This window comes from Perca fluviatilis, chromosome 23 (assembly GCF_010015445.1).
Source record: "Perca fluviatilis chromosome 23, GENO_Pfluv_1.0, whole genome shotgun sequence".
NCBI lineage: Eukaryota > Metazoa > Chordata > Actinopteri > Perciformes > Percidae > Perca > Perca fluviatilis.
Window position 1 is genome coordinate 22601515 of NC_053134.1, and position 25745 is coordinate 22627259.

The 25745-nt window shown below is 41.4% G+C and overlaps 1 protein-coding gene across 11 annotated transcripts in view; it reads left to right on the forward strand.

The window, feature by feature from the left end:
• The window catches only part of osbpl8 (oxysterol binding protein-like 8), a 100372-nt gene that overhangs the window by 26692 nt on the left and 47935 nt on the right, over positions 1 to 25745 (forward strand). For 6 of the 11 annotated variants that reach the window (XM_039792120.1, XM_039792119.1, XM_039792125.1 and 3 more), the window contains 2 exons: positions 71 to 168; positions 24494 to 24530. In XM_039792120.1, the coding sequence (XP_039648054.1) occupies positions 124 to 168; positions 24494 to 24530 (82 nt within the window). In that variant the 5' untranslated portion in view covers positions 71 to 123. Of the gene's footprint in view, positions 1 to 70; positions 169 to 11225; positions 11373 to 24493; positions 24531 to 25745 lie in introns of those variants that run through there. The other 5 variants (XM_039792128.1, XM_039792129.1, XM_039792130.1 and 2 more) reach the window with 5 other exon arrangements.

Below are 25745 nucleotides of genomic sequence, written 5' to 3' on the forward strand. Positions count from 1 at the left end.
GTGAAAGAAATTACACCTATGTTGCAATATCGTCCTGTTTTGGTAACACATTGCTCCCCCCTCTGAACAGATATGCAGTCGTCAGAACAGCGCTGACAGGCCAGACTCTGGTTTAACCGAACCATGGAGTCCTCCTCAGAGTCCCAGCAGGAGCCTGAGAAAACTTTGGTGAGTCAACATACAGTACTGGCATATCTAGGTAGTCCCACATGCAGTAGATATTCAACAACCTGCTATTCCAAAATGGGAATTGGGAAAAAATTAGCGATGAATAAATAATCAAATGTGATGGTGCTTTTAAAGGATTATAGGTTACTTATGTGCTTGTAACTGCTATCCTTTTTCAAGATTCTGACTGATGAACTCAGGGTAGAAAATATGTATTGAACATTTTGGAATGAAACTCTACTACTCAAACCTCATACCACTCAAAGCAGACACTTTATTCTGTAGTCTCCAAGAAAGTAATCTTAGATCCACTATCCAAAAAAGCTCTACTGATTCAAAATCGATTCATAGAATTCCAAAAATCAATTCATATATTTTATTTGTAATGGCGTGTATTGTCCTGCGTGTTTTAAGAGAACGCTCCATCCTCATTGAAGGCGAGAGTTTGGGCACATTTCGGCTTTTATAACCTCGAGGGGAAGACAGAACTTGATAGGAATCATGCTATATGCAGGCTTTGCAAAGGGAAAGTTAAGTATTTTGAAAACACCACAAACTTGAGAACTCACATGGTACAGCATCACCCAGAGATTAACATTAAAGACATGGACGAACAACAACCTAAAGTACCTAACATGCCAGTCAACCAACGCTCTTTCTTTCAATGCTCTAAACTCTCATCGAACTCTGAACGAACAGCTCTTTCTATTTAACAGTTTTATTTTATACTTGAATTAAATGTATTTGAAAGCTGGCCAAAGCTTGGCACCCTGCAGTTTTTAGTTGCAAAAGATTTTATTTTTGTATGAAGACATATAAAGTCATATCAAACTACATTTCATTTGTTGTGTTTCTTTTCTTTTAAATTGTATGTCTACTGCAATCACATGGGAAAAGTAACTACATTTACATACTGTGAATCGTTTTTTGAATCGAGAATAGTTTTTGAATCGAAAATCGATTTTGAATCAAATCTTGAGCCTAAAAATCGATATCGAATCGTAACATTTTCTGAATCGTGCACCCCTAAAATCCAACCACCCTGCCTCATTGCCTCTCCTTAGTCGCTGATAATTGTTCCTGATAATTGGTGGTCTTCACTCAACCTCCTAATATAGTCTTAAGTAGGAGAGGGTTCTTGTTTCCTGCCAGCATCAGTTTGTGTGTGTGTGTGTGTGTGTGTATATGTGTGTGTGTATATGTGTGTGTGTATATGTGTGTGTGTCCCAATAGATAGACAAGACAGCTACAGCCAATTTGGCTGAAGATGATTAAGGTCATGCAGAGGTGTGTTTTTTTTTGACGCCCTCTTTCATAGGAACAGAAATGGTGATGAAACTGAAAATGATCAGGACATATTCATCCACAGTTCTTGTTCTTTGTTCTGTACTACAATGTACAGTTATTGCAACTTCCTGTTTGGTGTTGCAGGTTGACAGTGCTGCTCTGATGACCCACTGTTCTAGATTTGAGAAGAGATGTGATATGCTGAGTAGAAGGCATTTATTATGAAACTTGCTAATAATGAAGTGCAAAGCACAATGATAATCTGCAAGTTCTGTAACTTGCTAATAGATTCAAGGTGCTGCTTTTACAGATCTGTTTTTGACTAAATGATTAGTCAAAAAAAATGTTGTTAGTCAAGTCAAGAATTTCTTAAATGACACATTGTTTTCACAAAAAAAGTTGAAAAAAAACGACAGCCCTACTTGCTAAATAGTCTTTTTTTTAGACTATTTAAGATAAACTGGAAAAAGAATCGTGATAAGATTGTGGCTCATGATCCTGCCGTGACACAAAGGTCAGGAAGGTATGAATAAATAGATACCGCCATAGCCTACTATCCTCGATTATTGTCTTCCACATGAAGGTTTGCATATTATAATGGTCCGAGCAGGGATGGGAACCAGTGGAACCTTCAGTCAGCACGTACACATTCAAACACCCACACATAAAATACCACTTCCCTCCTCTCAGCTCTCAGGATTGTGATTCTGCCCTTTCATTTCACCTTAATCATAATCCTCTGTAGCCATTTTTGCAGCGAGCAGGAGGCCAATTATAATTGCAGATAACTGGGGTGATAACAGTGCTGGCCATCTCTCCCACGGGCCTCCACAGACGATGACACACAATGGGATCGTATGGGAGCAGAGCTAAAAGCCCCATTCTACTTCTTTAAGTCTTGGTTAGAGTGGGAGTGAATTTTAATAACACTCAATGTCTGTTAGTAGTGCAAGCTAATTTCTCACCCCGCCTTCTCCGGAGCCTATTTTAGTGGCTGCAAAATTAAACTGCCAATGCATAAACTGGTTTGAAAGCCATGTCGTTGTATTTACTGTTTCTTTTCAATGCTTTCTTTTTGATTGGATTGAATTTGATGAATGGATACCTCTCTACGATTTAGCAATAAACCTTCTTTGTGGAGGCTCCGGGGCATTGTGTTATCACTTGATCACACATTGTAAGGGGACTGCAGTGCCAGGAGGGTGTGAGACTTCGGCTATGGGACGTATTGTGTAGCTGGCATATCCTGCTGTTTGCTAAAAGGACCTGTTGGTAGAGAGGATGGCTCCCAACATGAGAGGAAAGGCTCTGGAAAGCACGCCAGGTGTCTGGCGCGTCTCCTCTCGCTCTGATATCCTCACAGTCAGGGGACGCTTCAGGAAGGTTTAAGTCTGCCAGCCCTCCCTCCTATTTCAAACACCCACTCCATCCACCATTCAGTCTGCTGTCATTTGCATTGTACATACTGTAATGAAAGAGCTGGTGGCCTGCTGTTCAGAATAGACAGCAGTGAAAAGGCACATAGACAGCCATTATGCACTTGAACAATGGATTTGAAGTAGCTTAGAGGTAAGGAAACAGGATCTGTGACTAGGGGATCACAGACTGAGAGGATTTGAGCAGATGAAATGAATGAGAAAAAACTTTTTATCCTTGGTGGGTGTTGAATTGCCCTTTGGCCCCCACATTTGTTCCAGAGGTGCTTTACACTTTTCAACAATACAAGACTAGTTGTGCTGAGAAGCTCCCAGGTGTAAATGCGTTGTTAGAAAAAGAGATATGCGTAATTTTTAGTTTTCAGAAATGTAGTCATTGCAGTCTCTCAGGAGCAACATAGCTACCATTCCCATCTGATGCAACTACTGTAAAACACGTGCCATAAACCAGTTTGCATCAAACATAATTAGGCCCATAATACATCCAGAAGGCTCATGATTGAGTCTTCATATCCCAGAACTCTTCTTTCAACACTGATCAGTTATCTATAATAGTACAGTACAATACATCTATAATAGCCTGACAGTCTCACTACAAGATAGTGCAGAAGTTGAATTTGAGCCCTTTTATGAATTAGAAAAAAAGTAGAGAACTGCAAGTGTGCATCTTGTCTTGTTTTACTGCACATGAAGACCTATATTGACAGTCTGGAGGCCAAGGTTACTTTCATAATAAAAATCGACAAATGGTGTATCCCCTTAATGGACTCTTTAATGCGGGCCAGGAAGCCCTCCACTGCTCAATAAATTATCAAGATGAAAATCTTAACCGATATGAAGGATTACTGGGTCTAAGGTTTGACTAGATTCATTGGAGTCAAGTGTATTCAAAGAGCACTTTTAAGCCACACACTAGCATTGTAGCTCTAGGGATGGCATTGACAGTCTGTTGGTCCACCGCTTTAGTCCAGACTAAAATATTTCAACAGCTAGCCTATTGGATAGATTGGATTGGATGAAATTTGTTGCTCACATTCATGGTGCCAGGACGATGAATCCTAACGACTATGACAAAGCATTATGCTTTTGATAGAAAACTTGATATTTACCATTGATACAATTGTCATAGATACAAAGACTAATGGTATCAGACCTAATGAAAGCTATGCAGGAAAGCTATGCCTGGTTTTTCCCAGGTATCAACAAAATAAATAAAAACAGTGCCCCACAAATGCAAGATGCAATGCCAATAGCTATCCACATGCAAGTTTTAATATCACTGTATTGATTTATTTTGATTCTGCCATTACAAAAAAATTCTAGCTGGCAGAGACAGGGTCTTTGTTCTTCAACATGCAGTACCACATAATGTGACCGGAATAAGCTACAGGAGGCTGCGGGAAGCCAGAGGTGAAAATTGGCTTCAGGCTGCTTCAGTGGTCGGACTCAGGGTGCTGTTGACAGAACAAAGCTGACAGCCTGGGCTGATGAGACGAATTCTCACCACTAAAGTAAATGGGCTAAAGTAAACAGGAAAAAGCAAGCATATTCTCCACGGCTTTAGCTTGGCCTCAGACGCTGAAAAACTGCAAGTCTGAAAATATACAGTAACTTTCAAAAGACTTGACAAAGTGAACTTCAGATGATGTGGGGGAAGTTGCAGATATTTAGGATTTAACCAAGTGTGGTGGAGAAACTTCAGTGTGTCTTGAGGTCGTCTTCTGCCAAGATTTGTTCAGTGACAGAAAAATCAGTCTTAGTCATGGTGGTGGGTGGGCTATTGATTTGAGGGCAGTTATCAAGACAGCATGGATTTATTAACACTGGGAAAGTAAAAGGCCGGGGCATGCAGCGTCACCTAGATTGGATAATTACTGGAAACGCTATGTGTTCCATCAAAGTATTGTACTGTAGGGCCTTGTAGGAACACATTTAGCTCTCTCTTTTTTGCTGGTGTGAATTGATAACTGTACATATGAACTGGCACACACACATGCCTCTTGGAGTATCCAGTTCCTTTGGCTTGAGGAGGGTAATATATTGTGTGTCAGCACAATGGCAGCAATTATGATGAAGTATGTCTGTCTTCTGCTGGCTTCAATACTGAGAAGAGGGAGGAGTGGCAACCACGCTCGCAATCATGTGTGGCTTCATGTTTTATACGTGTCCTCTTTTACAAATGTATCCCGTAGCTAATATGCACGGACCCTGTATACAACCCTATAGAGTAGTGCCCATTGTTGTGGTCATTCAAACATTCATAAATATATCCTCTGTTTAGTACAAAGTATACCGAATCATATATACTATAGTAGCTGTAGAATAATGTACTTTTCGTGATGTTTTTCTTCCTAGGGATGGAGGAAAAGTGCAGCAAGTATGCTACAGTCTTAAACTAGCGACCTAGGGTGCTATCAATCTGCATAGCAGATGACTCCATCTAGCTCAGTGAATCAAACTTGCACCCTAGGTTACTAATGGTAAAAGCAATGCCTCTTAGATCACAGTCCCCACTGGCGTTTAATCAAATATTAACATTACTAATGCACATAAGCAAATTAGTTCACGGGGTGTGTCTAATTGCTGGGGAGTGTGTTATTACTAGCAATCTGTATGCTTTATTGGATGGTGATGTTGTTTTGTTTGTGGTGTTTCCCATCTTTCCTGACAAATTGTTTTGGCTTGTTAACAGTTTGTTTGTTTAAGTTTATTTAATTTATATAGCACTTTAAAAGCAACCAAGTTTGCACCAAAGTGCTTCACAAAGATGAGCATAAAACACACACATAGATATAGAAAACCGGTTAATCACAATTAAAATTAAAAGCGTCTAAAGTGCGTCTTAAAAACATCAACAGACTCAGGGCCCTATTTTAACGATCTGAAACGCAAGTATCAAACGCAAAATGCAAGTAGCTTTGTGGGCGGATCTCGGGCGCTGTTGGTATTATACCGGCGGGATAAATGACTCTTGCGCTCGACACAAATCTAAAATGGGTTGGTCTGAAGTAGCTAGGTGTGGTTTAGGCGTAACGTGAAAATAACCAATCAGAGCACCTGTTGTGCCCCTTCCTCCTCCCCCCACTCCATCTCCGTCCACCCGCTCCACCAGGAGCGCATCGCGCATTATTCCCGGACCAGATTCCGCCGGAGTGTCCAATCCCGCCGTAGTTCAACATCACGTCTCCTTAAGTCCTCTAATATTTCCTCATTTATGTCATCAACACATCCATGATTCATGGAAATGTTGTGTAAAACACAACAAGCCACAAAGAATGCTGCGACTTTTTGAGGACTATACTGTAAAGTGCCTCCTGATCTATCCAAACACCTGAGGCGCATTTTCAGTAATACTTTTCTTTGTAATTATGTATGGTTTGCAAAAATGGGAACTGCTGCGTCCGTGTAGATGAGAGAAGTGTAAGTGCGTTGTGCACATCTACATTATGGCCAAGCATGCGCCCCTAAAATAGCATCTGAATAACACGCTACCGACTTTAGACTAGCGCCACTGACTTTAGACAGGTTTTTCCTGGTCTGTGGTGGAATTGTTTTCTGCAACTGCAAAATATCACCAGGTAACGTTTGCGCCGGAACACGCCTCCTCTTTTCGCTGAACCGCCCCCGGGAGCGCAAATACATTCCCTAATTTACCAACGTGCGTCTGTGGAGGGAAAAGTCCGCTGTGCGTCGGGTGCAAAATAGGAATGATACATGCGTCTGTGTACAAAGGCAATTGCGCTGAGTGCAAGATAGGGCCCTCAGCCTGTCTAATGGCTTCTGGCAGGCTGTCTACAGAAAAGGCCCTATGGCCCTGGTATGGTGCGGAAGTCAGGTCATGTTGATGACTTGATTATGGGAATTGAGAGGTAGGTAGATTGTAGAGCGTATCGTCTGCGTAACAATGAAAAGAGAGGTTATGCGTTTGGATGATTCTTCCCAATGGGAGCATGTAAAGACAGAAGAGAAGTGGACCTAAAACTGAGCCTTGTGGAACTCCATATCTAGGGCTGCACGATTATGGCCAAAATGACAATCACGATTATTTTGATCAATATTGAGATCACGATTAATTATCACGATTATTTGTTGATTTTAGCCAAAACAAATTTTATTGTCACATAATTATATAATTGTAACTGCTTTTACATCCATATTGTGCTACATTCCTACTAATACATCCATATTGTGCTACATTCCTCCTTTATTGAAGGATACTGTGAAGGAGTATGCCATTTCAGCTGTTGTGCGACCGCTTTCCAGACATGCATGTTTGCCGGTGAAACAGACAACGCAATTTTCTGTTCACGTTAACGGCGCATGTGGTGCCTGGTATCTACCAGGCCGAAATAGCTGCCGGATTTCTGTGGCTCATTACACTGACACTTACATGTCTGCGTTGCGCTCTGATGCTAACCGACACGTTGGAGGCAACATATAACACGCTGAATGGGTCCGCTAGTAAAACAGAGGCACTAGTAACCGCGTTACACGCTTAGCGTAACGCCTTAGCCGACGTTAGCCACAGTAGTAACTGGATTAAACACGGCTAAAATGCTGACTGCTAAACAGTGGTAATGTGTCTGTATTTCACGTGTATTCAACAGCGAGGTTAATTCACGGCGCGTACGCTACGAAAGCTATCGGTAAAAAGACACAAACTAGCACTGGTCACTGTTGTTGTCTGAAAAAACAACACAGGCGGGACAAAACGTTACGTTTACTGGTAAACTGGTAAACATTGTGACCGGCTTATGATGACCGACTGCTACCTGTTGTGGAATTTTCCTTCACGTTACTCTGTGACTCTGTGTTGTTTACATTCTAGAAACTAAGCTGCTCGGTGCAGGGAACAGCTCTGATTGGCTCATGGAGACATGTGATCAGACAGTGGTTTATGGAGCGCTAGATTGGCTTTGCAAAAACTGTTCTATGAAGAGAAAGACGCATTTTAAATATCGCTCGATCACGCAAATTTGATCGTGGGAAGCCAAAATCGTGATCGTGATTAAAATTCAATTAATTGTGCAGCCCTACCATATGCAATATTTGTGGGTGAGGAGGATGAGCTGCCAGGAGAAACCGTGAACTGTCTGTTTGAAATGTATGATTTGAACCAATCGAGGGTGGACCCAGAAATGCCGACCCATTGTGACAGGCGATCCAGCAGGATCATGTGGTCGACAGTGTCGAAAGCTGCACTAAGGTCTAGAAGAATTAATACAGAACATTTACCACAGTCTGCAGCACCGAGGACAGCACATGTATCGGTTTTATGTCGGACTTAAAGTAGTCTAGCCCCGTTTAAGACTATCTCATCCAATTCCTGCACAAACAGGGCTTTGACCAGCCAAAGTAATGCCACAACACCAACATCTTGTTTCAACATCATTCTCCATACCTAATGTGGGTATGTGACTCTCCAGTTTTCTATAGGTGTTCTAAAGTAGGGCAAGTTTTGAGCCACTAAATAAGTGCCCTTTTAAAAAGATAATGTAACACCAAGTTACTGTTAGGGGTTTTTGTGCTGCTGCCATAGTCACTTCCATAAATTAGTGCTTTGTTATAACTTCTTATTTGAGAAGACATTGTCAAAGTCACAGACTGAATCACACTCAGCAGGAGTTTCCTGCCAGCAGCTGAGCTCTTTAGTCTAATTAAAATGGCCAGTGTTCCATTGCAAATTAACTTTACATTTCTGAATGTGATGGATGCAGTTTGTTTGTTTAACTTCAGTCTCCTTGAAGGGAAGTTTTGGTTACTTCCTGCCACCGCAGTAAAGTTCAAGGAACAGGCCTTTTTTTGTCAAGATGTAAATAGTTTCTCAGATTAAACTCCATAATGTAAATCATTGTCATCTATCTCAGCACACATCGATTACAACTGTTCCTTTGTGGGCCTGTTAAGAAACAAATTGCCTTTTCCACTATCAGCATGTAGTTTTTTATGTGTACCACTACACTTCTGTGAAATAGGATTTCCAGAACTTGAAAGAGCAGCTACTGCATTTTTAAATTACTCATCAAAAACATTTGAATGCTGACAAAATGTTCACACACATGGTAAATCCACCTACTAGCACCTTTCGTTAACACACTATGGGCCCTATCTTGCACCCAGCACAGCGCAAAGCCCATCGCAAGTGTCTTTGCTAGTTTAAGTGCTAATTTCCCGTCCAGCACCTACGTTGTTTAAATTGCAACTCTGTCTCCATCTGTTTGATCATGGGCGTGCTGGTCTTAAAGGGAGGTGTGTTCAGGTGCATTCTTGACTTATTGCTATCTTGAGGCAGCGGAAAATGATCGCGCCATTGGCGCTTCACGCATGAACAGGTCAGTTTCTTCTCCTGAAAATCTCTCCTTCCTGCTTAGCAAATCCGCCATCATAATAGGATGGACCTTGCCATCATAATGGCAAGGTCCAAACACGCCTGGATTTTAAAGGGAATGGGAGATGACATTCTGATTGGTTTATTGCATGTTCCGCCCAAAACACACCTATGATTAATTAAGATACTAAGTACTACCCTTTTGAACCATGCGCCCGGACTCTTTTTTTTCCGCTGTTCAACTAGCAGTGGATTCGTACACGTCCTAAACGCACCTGCGCCAGGCACTTCACGCCGTGCGCTTAGATCATTAAAATAGGGCCCTATATCTTTTTTGTTTAATCCAAACAAAAAAGTATAAAAAATACACGTTGGGGTTTCATGAGGAGTTGTGTGCCTGACTATTTCTTGGCCAGGCCTAGTCACTTCCTGGAGTGTAGTCTGGTTGCTAAGAAATAGCCCAGCACATCCTTAAAAGAATTCACCTGGCAACAGACACATTCACCTATTGACTAGAAAACCAAAAATATGCCAAAGCAGACGGTGGCTTTGAAGTGACTTGGCCAGGGAGAATAGAGAACAAAACTGGTGAATGGTTGAGTTTTCACGCTATCTTAAGTTTTTTTTCCCACAGAATATTTACAGTCACGCTCCGAGTTATCGAGTTCTAAATCATATTTTTCAAGAGCCTGGGTCTGTCTGAGGTTTCTCCCTAAAAGGACGGGTTTTTTTTCCACCACTCGAGGGTTCTGCCTAAAAGGGAGTTTTTCCTCGCCACTGCACTAAATGCTTGCTCTTGGGGGAATTACGGGATTTACTGAAATTGTTGGGTCTTTGTAAATTATAGTGTGGTCTTGATTGGTACTAAAAATAAAATTGAATTGAATTTCAAGCAATCGGGTGACAAATTCGGCGAGAACCGCAGCAGGCTGCTGTCATGTCATTTCAGAGAGCAGCAATGTTGAACTACTTGTAAAGCTTGTACTGCTTTACCATCACCCACCCTTTTCATCCTAATTGCAGACAAAAATGTTCTGTTGTGAAAAGTAAACAAAGCAGAGCTCAGTTTCACCTTGCCTGAGGAGACTAAATGTGTTTGTTGATGACCAACCATTTGGCTGAATCTGGTTTTGCAGATGATTTACTCTAATAGAAGAAATAACTAAAATCAAATTGAATCCAGTGTGTTGCTGCAGCTAGAAACAACCTTTGGTTAATGGATCTATGAGAAACTCTTCAACATATGTGCAATTACATATGGCATTGTATCTTTAAACACCCCTGCTCTGTGGTGTGTGTGTGGCAAACAGTTAGTCGGTTAATGGAAACGGCAGCACAGGAGAGTGCATTAAACTTGCAATATTGGGCCCGTAACAAGGTCACAGGGTGGCTGTGTCGTGCGTGCGTCGTCCTCCTCCTCCTCCGGGGTGATTTTCCATGATGGTCCGGTAGATTGGGTCGGCCGCTTTGGTTAATTGGTGCAGAAGGGCCACGGCCAACAAGAGCACAAGGAGGAGCCGTGTGGTTACAGTAGCTCTGCTCGAGGGTGTACCCGGAGCTCTGACTTGCACTAATAACGGCTTCAATACACCAGATTGTGATTGTGGCTTTTAGTTCAGCCCTTTATAAACAGCGACAGCCCACTACAGCGACAGCCCACTTCCTTGTTTGTGGTTGTGTGGTTTTTTTGCTGGTTTGTGTGTCAGATGATGTTTGTCGGAAAAAACATGTTTAAAAGAGTTGCATTGTATTCAAAATGCATGATGGAAGGTGCAATAGAGAAAGAGAGAAGTAGATGAAGGAAATGAAGGATGGAAAAGCTGAGGGAGAATGAACAAATGATAGTGAAGTAACACATTTACAGATTAGAACAGTTACTAGTAGAAGAAGAAGAAAAAGAGGAAAGAGTACTAATCAGAGAGAGAGAGAGAGAGAGAGAGAGAGAGAGAGAGAGAGAGAGGCTTGAATTCTCTCGCATGCTCGTTCTCTCTGCCTTGTCTCCTCCCTTTAGTGTGTGTGTCAGTGTGTGTGGGAGAGACAGGGCTGAGCTCAGTGGCTTGTCGTACCAGGTTTAGTCTGACCAAGAAGCTGTAGCAGCGGCAAGCTCACCTCCCTCGGCTGACTGACATACGGTACGCATTTCCTCTCTTTCTGTAAGTGAACCTTAACACTGTCAAAACGGGAAACAGGAGTGGGCGGATTAGAGTGCATTTCAGAGCGTGAATGTGTGAATTTGAAGAATTTTGTTCTGCAATAGGACGTAAAGGTGTTCAAAAAGCTGACAATCAGCCTTAGAAAATAATTTCTCATGTGGTTGTTGCCATAAAAGGGAGCTTTTAAAGCTTCAGGCTTGTCTTTGGGATAAGGTTTCACACTTGCACACAGAGGCTACTGTGTTGTTTCCACTCCAGCTTGTTGTTTGCTCAGTATGTTGTCACTGAATGAAGGCCAACACTCACTGCCACACTTTGCTCAAGAGCTTCATGTGTACCTAACGGAGATCACGCTGCTTCTATTAGCGTGGTGGAGATAGCAGCTTGGCAAACTCTTAGTTGCTTAAGAGTCCTTTTTCAGAGAGATCTTTGAATGTGTCTGAACGGGTTGGACTGCTGCAGGCTGATAGCCAAACCATGGCTCTAATCAAGGCTAATGGCAGAGAGGGGAGGTCCGTCTCTGGTTGCTTGCAACAGAGGAAGGAGCAAAATCAAGTACATTATAGAAACCCGATAGCTGCTTAATGCAGCGCTCTCAAGTCCAATTTAAAACCCAGTGAAGCGTTTAAAGTACAGCACTTCTTTATATATATATATATATATATATATATATATATATATATATATATATATATATATATATATATATATATATATATATATATATATATATATATATATATCTGGCTATCATATAAATTAACAGCATAAATGCTAAACAAGATTCCTAATTGCTACCTAAATGTCTGACCATGTGTGTGGGTCATTGGAATAAAGGCAAATTACCCAATTATTTATTGCTGGGATTTACGTAACTTCAATTTACGTAATTTCCAGGAATCATTGTGTTGTTGTTGTTTTTTATTTTTTTGCCCATAAAGAGACTGCAGGAATGTTGGCTGCAGCACAGGGGTGCAGGCAGCTGGTCCGGAGTGAGTGTAATCAGATTGATAACCTGTGTTCATTCATTCTGAGCAGCTGCTGGTGTCTGGAGTTTAGGCTTGATGCTGCTTCCTGCAACAGCACAGGAAATCATTTTTGAACACGAAATCAAATGATATTACACAGTGATCTTTAGTGACCACCGAAACGTGTGTGTAATGCATAAAAAAAATTATAGCCTGGTAAACCGATTGCTATTTAGTTTTTATTTCATTATTTAGACTGATTGTATTCAGGTTGGCTGATTTCAATGGTGGAACAAGTAGCCTATTCAAAAGTAGCAAAACAATAATGTCAAAAACAGGCAGCACGGTGGCTCTCAGTGGTTAGCACTGCTGCCTCACAGCAAGAAGGTTCTTGGTTCAAATCCAGGTTGTCCCGGGCCTTTCTGTGTGGAGTTTGTATGTTCTCCCTGTGCTTGCGTGGGTTTCCTCCAGGTGCTCCAGTTTCTTCCCACCATAAAGACATTAATGTTAGGTAACTAGGACTACAGTTGAAAATTAGCCGACTGGCTAACACTGGCACATTTACAGAAATTAATGTGCATTGTCCTAATCAAATAAAATTAAAAAATTAAAAACACATTAAAAGTAAATGTCCCGAATTCAAAATGTTTCTAAGTTAAGTACATAGGTATGTAAAGGTATGTGGATATATTATTGGATAATTAATAATGAAGCAATATTACAATAATCAGCATATGGCGCAACTGGTTGAGGAGAAGCCATGCCTGTTGCCATGTTTGCGGCCATTTTTCTGTTGTCGTTTTTCTGGCTTTGGCACAAGTAGATGATGTGTTCAACTTCAATCCGGTCAGCAAAACTCTGATCGGCCTGGTTGCTTCTCCAACCAAGGAAACATGTTGTGTAGATGTGGGCATTGATTCAGAGGTACTCTGGAGTGTATTGTAAAGACTTTGAATATAAGATCTTTTTAGTGCTAATTTTTCAGCCCTGTCTCCACTGCAGCATTAGCAGGCCACCGCTCCCATACTTCATTGTATATGTTGTAATTGGATCCTTTCTGCATTAGTTTATGATGAAATGCAAGGCAAACAGGTTTTAGTTATTCAGCAGGAGCTCCTACGAGGAAGTGGCACTGAATTCTGTCTCCAACCTTGATAAATATACACACAACAGCAGTTTTTGTTAGGAGTCTGCGTACAACAAACCCCCCCCCCCCCAAAAAAAAATAAAATAAAAACATTTAACGGTTACCCAGTTTGAAACTTTTTGTCGGGCACTTCAGATATCCAAATCCCTAACAAGAATGAAATCCAGCTGTGATCAGCCTGTGGTTCCATTTCCTCCTCGTTTGAGGTTTAAATTGCAGTTGGCCAATGGCCTAGCTCACAGCTTTGCCTTGCCGAGACTGGTAAAGCATTAGTAGTATAATATTATTATATTAATAGTATATACAATGAAAGTAACCATAAAACCGCATTTGACTTCATTATTCTATAGTTAAAGTTGTTGTGGCCAACCTGATTCCTCCATCACAACCATTGTAGATCTCCAATATTGCCACCGTGCTGCTTCCTCTTAAGGACATTTACCCTGTCACCTCCATGTTGACCCTGTCCCTGAGCCCCAAACCTCCCCTGCAGTGATGAAACCGACCCATCTAGCTACCCCCCACTTCACCGGTTTTGAAATGCTCCAGTCTAATGAAATGCTGTCTGCAGCCTGTGTGAGGTCGAATGTCGAGCCAAAATCCTCCTCCCCACCCCCAAGCTCCTTCTTGATGAAAGATAAAACATGGACAGATTTCCTTTTCTCTCTGTGCCGTAGCAGAAGTAAAATACTCTACATTTAATTGTAGTTCAGCACTCCAACACATTTTATATTTTATATTATAACAACTTTTAGAGCCATTAGCTGTAAAGTGTTTCTTAGTATTCTTTTGAATACCAATAAGAAAAGGATCCTTTTATTAAGTGGCCATTCATGACCCCCTAGTGAGCAAATGATAAGATGTAGTAAAAAGAAGTATTGGTGTAGGCCTACATGTTTACACCATGACTTCGACACAGATTTCGATACCTAAACTCACGGTATCTGCATAGCAGTACCAATCTGATACCAGTGCTCACTTTCTCTCACATTTAATATCTGTATAATGCTTCCTCACTGTATAGAATTCATTGAGGGATCATTCTTATGTAAATCAATAAGGAGCTGTAACTATAGCCCGTAATGTCTTAGGTGGAAATGTTTATACACTATCAATCTTTTTAGATTTGTGCATATTTAAATTATATTGTCCTAGACCAGAGGTTTCCAAACTGTGAGGCTTCCCAGGGAGACACAGGATAGTTGAAGGGGGGAAACGCAGAGGGAGAGACGTGAGGCAAAGCTACAACGTGAGGTGAACTGCTGCAATTTGAGTCAAATAAGCGACTCCGCTCTCTTAGTCATAGCTCAGTCACATCTTAACACACAGACATGATACACATATTTTTATACTGTGACTTCTAGTTCCTAAGGATATCATTATCTCTGATGGCCATCATGACTAAATGGCCATAAATCTGCTATCATAGACGAAAAACCTCCTTATAACTTGCAGGACTTGTCTGAGAATCACTGTGTTTAAAAGGTTCCTTCAATAATCCAGTGGTAGTTGTAATGTATGGGTACATTACAAACAGCAGCTGCTAATCGCTAATGGTGCCAATTTGTCAAAATGTAAACAAATATAGGCTAAGAATCAGGGCTCAAAGTGTAGCCCATAGCTAACTAACTTACTCCATAGAATAATTATACTTCCTGTTTACATCTCTTAAATGATGGGAACTGTAGTTCCAAAACTTAGGTTTTCAAAGTGTCTGATGATAAAAACTTTTTGAGTCCTCTAGGAGGAGTTTCATGTATGCATGTTATCGATTAGCCCATACATAACTGTATGTATGTGGGTGAGTTTTTGTCTATGTTGTCCATGTATGACGTGTGGATACCATACATACACACATGAAGGGGTGCGTGTGTATGCATATGTGCTCATGTGTATCCATTGTCATTTTTCTGTGCACTGCAGGGAGGTAGACAGAGCAGTGAAATTCAGTGCATCTTAATGACAATAAAGTTGAACTTGAACTTGAAAACCACTGTTCTAGACAGTTTATGAAAAAAAAAAAATGTGTATGCACCAGGAAGGAAATGTAAACTCAGTAATTCCTCATCTGCTCTCCATCTGCCTATTGTCTGTCTATGCAGTCAACACAGACATTTGAATAGACTTAAAGGCTGCTCATTCTGATAGATTGCACGATTGTAACTACTACCTTCCTGTCTACTTTTAAAATGAGTGAGCAGTGAATAGTGTTTACTGCCTTGGCTCAGGTCCTCCTTTGGACAGTATCTTGGCCAACAGAGCCGACTCTGGCCACACTCTCTGGGCCCATATGATTAGACATTTTTATTTATGGTCGAGTTGCAGTTCCACCCCAGCTGTAAATCAGCCACTATATGGGCAGCTCCCAAGATCTGCACCTCATATAGTCGCCCCCCTGCCTGCCTGAACTCAGGCTTTGGCCATGGACCCACCTCGTGCTGATGGATGTGTCAGTTGTTTGATGGATGAAGCCATTCTGACACCACCTCATGCTGGCCCAGACTCTCAAATTCTGTTATGTTGCTATTTTTTCCTAATGAATACACTTTTTTTTGTACTCTATTACTTTGAGCAATCTACAATCCACAAAGTAATTTTGTTGTTAATTATAGAGCAAGATTGTAAAACAACTAAAATACACTGTGTGTTTGTGTAGAAGTCATCCGTCAATTTTATGTCATATCTTAGAATAATGTTTTATTGTTTGTGGTAATAAGTTCTCACTAATGAGAAACATTTCTATAAAACTGTGACCTTAGCTTTCAGTTAACTTTCAGGTTGTTACCTGAACCCGGGTCAGTTTGATTCTAACGTGTGCTGTAGTTTACTCTCGTGTTTTCTCAGAACCCTGAAGAGGAGTATGAATGCCTCCCTGAAACCAGCCGAAGCTCCTATCTGTCTTGTTTTGATGTCAGGAGTTTACAGTTTGTGCTTATCTTCATGCAGGAAGTAAGGCTGACATTCTCTCATGATACCGATGATAATTCTTCTTCTCAGAGAATTAGGCCTAGTCCTTTCAGTAATGTTGATCGCCACTTATAAGATCAGCATCTGAGGCAAAAACTCTTGATTAGGACGTCTCTAGAGGACAGCATGTATCAAGTTGCCTAATTAGGGCAGGCACAGAGAATGAAACAAGATAGCGTCATGTGCTTTGGTTTTCTTGGAAACTACAAACTTAGTTGTTTTCCGTTTATTTGCAGTGGGGTTTGGTAGGGAATACAAATTCCAGGTATTTGAATTAGATGGATTACAATTGTCAGGAAGTGTGCAATTGTTTTGTGAGGAAAATGTTCAAATTGTTAACAAACTTTCAAGCTCTTGGAAATAGGCCAAACACTTTAGATTGGCTTTATTTTGTTACTGTTAATATATGCCACGTAAATAAAGATTTAAACAGACAAATCACAGTAATTAATAATAATAACTAATTGGCTTCAGAAATAACAAAGCGCTTGGCTTGGCTTTGTATATACCACTGATTAATCCAGTGTCACAACAGCTGTTGTGAGTAAGTTCATTATAGTGTGTGGTAGGCGGGAGACTTTCTTATTAACCTAAATTGGCTGTTGGCACTCCCAGGGCACAGCCTCAATAACAACACAATAGCTTGTCACCATTTTACATAAACATGTTGAGCAGTTAATCGACACAGATTTCCGACAATTTAACTTTGAGGAGTTCAATGGCCTTTTTTGTGAGACACTATAAAATGCCTGATCTCTGAGAGAAAAGCCACCAGGGTGCTTTAGATAAAGAGGGCAAGCTCATGGATTGGTGCTACTGGGATGCAAGCTGGGACTTGATGAACCCCAACTGGGCCACCTGCATGTCTTCCCCCTCTCTCTCGCCCTTTCATTGCTTTCCTATCATTAAAGGCGGAAATGCCCGAAAAATAATCAAAAAAAAAAAATAATAATCTGACTTCCCCTTTCTAATAAAAAAAAAAAAAAACTGTACAGTAAAATCACATGAAATTCGATATGACTATAGTCGGGCTCATCCTGAACAGGAGTCCATTGTAACTTTCCGTTAACCTATTAAGGAATTTTTTAATGAAAATTCTAATATGAGGAAATTATGTGTTATTATTGTAATATAATTTTAGGTGACTTTCCCTTTAAATCTATCAAAAGGCTTTACAGTAAAACCATATGAATCTTTGGAAATGTCAGCTAACCTATGGAGGAAATGTTTAGTTTTTTTTTTGATAAAAAAAGCAGTACAGTAATAGTATTATTGTTGGATTTTACTTGGTATATCAAATGGGAAAAATCCTTCTTCGTCCTTTTTGGCTGCTTCAAGCATGCGTACCGTAATGCCACAAATAGACAAGCATCAAAATCCAAATTGGCAGCTGGGCTCACTTGACCGCAGCCTGTGGCAGGCGAGGGGCACCACCACGTAGCTGCCGAGCCTCAAAGCCCCGGGAAGATGCTTCCATGCAGGAAATGAGGCTAACTCAAAGTTTTGTGTATGAAAATGATGTGACTCACAGGCTATGGCCTTCACAGTCACTAGATCGATGGAATATCTTGTTAGACAGACATCAAAACACCAAATGAGGAAACAGCCATTGTTCCTCCCTGCAGTAGAGTTCAGAGACTTGGAGAAACTACGACACCAAGCACTGAAGCTATTCTGGACGATCGTGGAACAGCCCCTTACTAATGCACTTTATGTTGGAATTTTTTTCCATTAATTTGTTACCCATCTTTATTTGCAGCAAGCATACAGTATGACGAGTATACAACAGAGTAAACAAACGGATAAATAATAATGTTTGTAACCATCACTGAAATAACTGCCAGTGATGACTCAGCTGCTCAGCAGCAGTCTGGCACCTGCAGTAGAAAGACGATGTTTTCTTTGAGTCTCTTCTTATATCATTACCTTTTATCTTTTCTTCTCAGTATTCAATCTTTTTTCATGACAAAATGTATTCATAGGCTACTATAACAATTTGTACAGTACACAGACTGGGGTGGAGGATTTGTTACCTTATTTTCTTTTAAGCTATCTATATCTAAATATATAGGGACAGTCCATTAAGTATTAGACCAGCATTTAGGTTTTACCTTCATATCAACATGTTCTAATTCTTAGCTGAATAAATGGCAAAAGGTGCCCTTCAGATATAAAAAAAAAATGAGGAAAAAGCTGTTGTTATCTCTTCTTTCCCTGCTACTAAGAAGAAACTGGGTCAGAATTGTGCTGCGAGTGATGTTTAAACATTATGTAATATGTCATGGCATTTTATCCTGCAAAAGCACTCTTCATCTTTTCAGAGAGAGAGAGAGAGAGAGAGAGGGGGAGATGTTTACGGCAGTGTTTCCTGTAGGAGTTTTTGAGGCTAGTAATTACTTAGTCTGTCTCTGGGTTGATTCTAATTCAATCTTAACGGACTATACTAGGTGCTATACTAGGTGGGATGCAATGGAGAGAATGTACTGTATGTGCAAGTGTGTAAATGAATATGGAAATAAGAATCCGGAGCACACAGCGCGGTACAAAGAACACCGCGAACTCAGGGAGCTATTGTGACTCACCAGCACTAGCATGTTCCCGGCTGGCTAGCATGTTAGTGGTTATCTTGTCAGCTACAGTTGTTCACTAATTAGCCTAACGAGCAGTCCCTTTGTCACCAGTTGTTTGCAATGTGGCAATCAGAAGCAAAGGGGGATGTAAATTATGATGATGAAAGCACAGATATTGGAAATGAAATTGCTATTTGTACAGGTTAAATAAACCAAATCTAAAACCTTCCAAGTGGCTCGCCAATTTAGCTTCTCTCAAAATGAAAAGAAAACACGACTGGTTGTGCGCCTTTACTGCCCTCTCTTTTGCTTTATGGTCCTGCTTCAGACAGACGGTGCAATATTTCAGTTTTATTTGAGAGCGTCTCCTCCACTGTCCTTGTATGTCAATGTCATCGTCATGACAGCACAGCAGGCTGCTGGCTTTGGTCTGAAAGCCAGAGAAAAGGCAGACAGCAAAATATGGCCTTGTTCTAAAATAGCAGCTTTTCAGCCCCCCCCCCCCGAAGCAGAACTGAACAACCACACTACACCGGGAGATTACGATGACGCTGTTCTGTTGTCGTCGTTTTTTTACCTTTGTTAATTCAGGGATGGTTGTCTGACATACATGCAGTGCTACACAAACTCACCAAACCAAATATGAATAAAAATGCTGTGACACTGACCTAGAATCTGAAATAAATAGATGGATAGATGGATGGATGGATGGATGGATAGATGGATGGATGGATGGATGGATAGATAGCTTTATTGTCTGTCCCAGAGCAGTGACAGGCTCACTAAAAGCACACATTTAAAGCAAACACACATTTGAAAACATGCAAAACAGCAGCTTTGCATTGTCTATTGTATGTTGTTCAGAGTGTTTATTGCTGAGGGGATGAAAGATGTTTTATAATGTGCCAGTGGAACTTTGTACAGTCCGCCTGATGGAAAGAATGGTGGAGGGGGTGAGAGAGGGGGTTTGAGGTGAACCAGTGATCCAATTGCAGTGATTAATTCATTTAATTACTTAGGTTTTGTCCTTCATGGTAGAACAGACTCTTTGGAAACTAAATGTGTGAGTCTATTTTCTTTAAATCATATCATCAGACTTCATCTAAATCAAACACAGCAGGCTTCTCACCATCCTGTATTGCAGCAATACAAGCCATGTTTTTGCTATATAAATGAAGCTATTATTATTATGTCCAGCCCCATTTTCTGTATTTTCAGTTTTTGACATCACTGCTGAGTCGGACACTCATACATGCACATCTGTGACCTCGTTCACTAACATCCTGGTGCCGTTGCTTGCTCAACTCCTGGTTTGTCTCAGACCTGCTGCTTGGTTTACATTAAAACTGGCTCACACTACCTGCAGGTAGTCTAACCGCTGTCTGACAGAATAATGCATTGGGAAGCTCATAAGAGTACATGTGTGGGACTGGGAATGGAACAAAGATCACGATTGTCAGCTGTCATCTTTCCCAGTGTCCTTAATCAGACCTGCTGTGTGAGTGCTATTTTACCTGTCACAGCCTTGGGAAAGCCTTTTAACATGACTGTGATTATTGAGTACCGGTGATATTATTTTAACATTTGAATGTATTTTTTTTCCTTGCATTAATACATTTATTTATTAATAAAGTAATCTCCCAGGTCCGCTCCTGTGCTTCATATCATAAGTACTGTTATATCTGATCATGTTCTCTGTAGCTGATGCTGTCTCTCTCTGGTATCTCGTGTATAAAGAGACCTCAGTGTTCCAATGCAACTCTACTGTCTGATGAGAGTTATGTAACATAAATGGAGGAGCAAAAAGCTTTTTTCTTCAACCCAAACTCTTCTTCATTGTCTTGCATAACAGTTTGGGATGCCTTAAAAGCATATTTAACTGGTCGGATTAGATTCTCTGCGGCAAATGACTTGTATCAAAAGCGTCTGGAGCCTAAAACTGCTTCGCCTCATTCGATCAGCTGTCTAAACCTGCCCACTTGTGTTGATATTTACAGACCCGACACTGTGCAAAGGCTGTCTCAAATATCCTGCTTTCCCAAGGCACCTGACACCAGTTTTATTGATCTGGTGCAGCGCCTTCAACCCATTAACCAAAGGATCCTGTATCAGTTCTGTGATTTAATATCAGGCCTGAAACGTGGCCCTCATATTAGCTGCTGCAGCTTGGGAGAAAAACCTAGGCCCTTCCCTCTCTGACGACGTATGCAATGACGTTCTCAAGTAGGTCTTCGTCTTAAAATCGTCTAGAGCCCCCCCCGCCCAGCAGCGTAATGTCTTCAAAATTTTCACCTTTGTAGGTCGTGAATATTCACAGTAGTGAAGTACAACCGATGGCTGGAATCAAGTAGCAAATGTGTAAGTGTGTAAGTGTTACCGTGTAAGTTGTGAAAATAAAAGGTTCGCTCACTTTTCTCCAACCTCCGTCCTTTCTTTGTTCTGTTTCTGTACAGTTGAGTCTTAGAGCTCCGGGTGCCCAAAGACGGCGACGATAGGTTTTTCCTCCATTTCTGATTCTCTGTGCCGTCAGGAGAATCTCAACGCCATTGAATGAGTCAAACTTGAACCAGAAAGAAACCCTTTGATTGGCCTGTCATGCATTTAGATCTACTGTACCCCTCCACCCCTACAGTTGAGTCACCCACCAGCCTCCACAGCTTGATTGATCAATGTATAGTTAAGAGTGCTTTTCAAATGCTAATATAGGCCTGCCACATGCAGTGATCCAACAGTGTCTCTCATTACACTGTTCCAGTAAAAATCCTCTCAGGCTGCTTGTCATAATTTTAGTGACACTTTAAGATTATTCATAGCCCTTCTGACAGTCTCCTCCCCACTCCTACACACTCATCTGCATAATTAATCAGCACTAATCATCAGGTGAGGCTTTCATAAAGAGCATCCGAGCCGGGTTCAAGCGTCAGTCTGTCAGTCAATGGAAATTGGCAATAGTTGCCATGAGTTTGTTATTGTTGTTAGCGAGTTGAAAGAATGCGATTAGCTAATCGTGAAGACCGCGATTAATCAAATGTGAAATATTTAGTTGAATGTTTGGTGTAACTTTTCATTATTATATTTACAGTTTTTTTCACAAGATAAATGCTGGAATAATGTTACATATCACAGATTGTTTACAGAAATGTGCTTTTTTTCAGTGGATTTTTCCATTTTAAATTTTTTTATTACTTTATTGAACATGATCGTAGAAGGTGCAACGTGTGGCTAAAAATAATCACAAATCGAATCGAAATATCTGTCAGGAAAATTGCAATTAGCTTTTTTCCCCAAATCATTCAGCCCTAGTTTGTCTCTTGTTGAACCAAACAGAATGTGATCTGTCTTGTTTTGGGATTAGACTCACTGTGATCATGGATGGCAGCATTATCATACAAGTTGGCAAAAGCAGAAAATTGTTGATTTGGATCCCTGGGCTATTTTGGACGAACTATCTAGGAATCCTCCCAGCCTTGCAGCCACACACGTCTGTAACCGCCATGACCCCCTGACTGTAGGTCAGTGTTTTGCCATTCAGAGGGAGTGGCCAAAGTGTAACTGTACTTTCCCACTACGGGAGAATGAGCTGAGCCAAGATTAAATTAGAAACCCACTCTGTTGCTGCCTCTCCACAAAGCCATGTTGATTGACCTCTGATGTTCAGTGACTATTTCCAAATCCGTTTGTCTTATTGTTGTAAGCAGCTCTTCGTATTGTGTATCCTCTCAGACAGTGGCTCTAAGGTTCCTAGCCAATCAGAACTTAGCTTTTAGTTTTCCCCTTCCTGATTAACTGAACAATATCCAATCAGCGACGTTGTCTTTCTCCTACTGATCTGTCTGCGTTTGTGTTGCGTCTGACTGGATTAGTACAATCCGTCGTAGTTCCAGGTATGACTGTGACGTTGGTTTTTCACGCTATCCACTGCAGCCGTGCGGATTGCCAGTGCGTGCTAATTAGGATCTTGTTAAATGGGCAGTTCCAGCGAGCCAAATGTCCTCCTGAGGATGGAGAGATTAGGACTATTCTGCGATGTGTTGTTTGTGAGTCTGAGAGGTGATTGTGAACGTGAGTGTGGTTACTGCTCTACTGCTGCTGATGTGTTGCTTGCAGGACAGAGGTTGGCCATGGTGGGCAAAAGTTATTAGTTTGTGGCCAGCTGTTAAGTGTTTCCATGGTCTGCCTAGCAGCAAGAGGTGGAGGTGTGTGTGGGGCCAGAGCTCAACATCTGACCAATGAGAGCTCCTATTGCTGATCTGTGGGTTGGACTTTTTAGATGGCACTGTGCTAACACCTCTTTTAAATGAAAGAGATAAAAACAATTGTCTGCGATTAAATTTGGTACGGGCACTTATGGTGCATAGAGGATGAATCTTAATGACTTTTGTGATCCCTTGACTTTTCCTTCTACACCACCAGCAGGTCAAAAATGTTCCCTTATCCTGGGAGATATCAGATGGATGGACATTAATGGTTCATAGATGATGTATCCTCTGACTTTTCCTCTAGTGTCACCATGAAGTTGACATATGTGTATTTGAGTAAAATAGACTCTATGTTGACCATTCTACTTGCTGCTGTAAACATCAGCAGCATACGAGCATTGTCCTTGTGAGGATGTTGCCATGCTAGTCAGTGTTTAGCTCAAAGTACCACTGTGCCAAAGTCCTGCCTCACAGAGCCGCTTGCTGTGGACTTTTAGCTTGTTTAATAATAATTCAGTAATAATAATGAAAATAGTAATCAGTTGCAGTACTAGTTTAGGTGGACCAGTCATCTCCCATCTGATAAAGAGAGACATGGCTAACCGTTACTATTTTAGTGTTTTAGTTATGGATGAATGCAACAGAAAATGTCAGATCCGATGAAATATAAGCATTTGCTCTTGCAAGCTAGTGCAAAGTGTGTGTGTGTGTGTGTGTGTGTGTGTGTGTGTGTGTGTGTGTGTGTGTGTGTGTGTGTGTGTGTGTGTGTGTGTGTGTGTGTGTGTGTGTGTGTGTGTGTGTGTGTGTGTGTGTGGCAATGTCCGTTCATTCAATCCTCTTGTATTACCCAATCCCACATCATTATCTCTGCCGATCTGTTGCCAGTTTTGTGTCCTGTGGTGGTGTCCTCTGTTAACATTTTGGTTAAACTAATGTCTGTTTTTTTTTCTTTTGTTCTTGTCTCTTGTCTCCTCCTTTTTTTTTTTTTTTTTGTCCTCCTGTGTGGCTGCGGCTTCTCCTGCTGCTCCTGCTACTGTTGCTGACGCTGCCCACTATCGTCCATCCTGCTGCACGCAAACCTACCACTGCCAACATCTGCTCAACAACACATGATGGACGGCCCTCTCCCCTTCCCCTCCTTTAATCTTCATCCAAAATCTCTGACACACTTTTTCAATCCATCTCACTCTCTGTTTCCTGTGTCTCTGTGTTCCTCTCCTATCACTTTTTCTTTTCCTTTTTCTGTCTCTCCACCCTTTCCCCCTGCTAGCACCATGCAGAGTTGAGAGAGCACCATGCCACCTCCGGTAAGCCAGTCAGCCAGGAGCATTTGCATGCAGTCTCCTTACATTAATTTAGCTCGGGGCTTTCTTTGTACTTGCACATTTTTCAAGTTGTATAAGCTGTCTGTATAGACCACTGCCTCCTTAAAGGTGCAATATGTAATACTGACAGCTAGTGTTTAAAATAGTTACTGGAGTACAAATTCAAAATACTGGAGAGTTGTCTCCACCGACCCCCTCCTCCCCAGATCCAAAGTTCACAGAGGTTGCCAGGCTGAGACCGCAGCATCCACAACAATGTTGCTAGACGCTTGTCTCACATAGCCAGACATTACTCCACAGCACAGCGGAGTAGCTAACGTTAGATGCTGGCTATATTGACATAAAAAGTCATAAAAGCCCGTGCTCAGGCGGAGCTCTGTACCCAACTGACAGACACACTTCCTATGCTTAGAATTACAGCAGGAACCGCTGAAAACACAACAACCTTGCCGTCCTCTCCACACGGCAGACAGACAAACTTCCTCGGCTTAGAGTTATTGTAGAAACCGCTAAAAATACCGCTACCTTGCCGTCCTTTTCCACCCGACTGAACACACTTTATTGGCTTAGAATGATGGCAACAATCGCTGAACACACTGCAAACTCACGGTCCTCTCTTCCCGATTTCCAGCCCCCCCTCTCTTGGCTTCAAATAACTCACCGTTGTCAGCTACGGCCACTGAACAGGCTACACATTGTAAACAGCCGTGGCCCGCTTGCCTGGTCCTCCGGTAACATTAGCAGTTAGCAGGGTTAGCATGGCGGCGTTAGCCAGGACCAGTCGGGATCACTTTACTGGCTGTGTCTCAGTTGTTTTTGTCAGTAACCAACTCGGGTACTCTAGCTATATAATTCAATGTGAGTACACAAATGTTGAAATGACAAAAAATGCAGCTGTGATAAATCAGCCTGAATATTTTTTTAAATAAGCCAACTCTGAGTCCTTTTGGGCTCTAAGCTGTCTCCATCTTTCAAATACATCTCCAGTATTTACCCAGGGTTTGTTACGTCTCTGGTCACACAGCTGTTAGAAACATGCAGTTTTTTTTTTTTTTTTAGGTCGGGTAGAATCTATCTCCGTTGATCCTGTTAGTTTGTTTGCTGCTTTGATGGCTGTACTAACGTTACAGCTGTAGCGTGCTGGGTTTACATTTTTACAGTTATATCTGGCAACCCGGCCTGGCTGACAAACTGAGC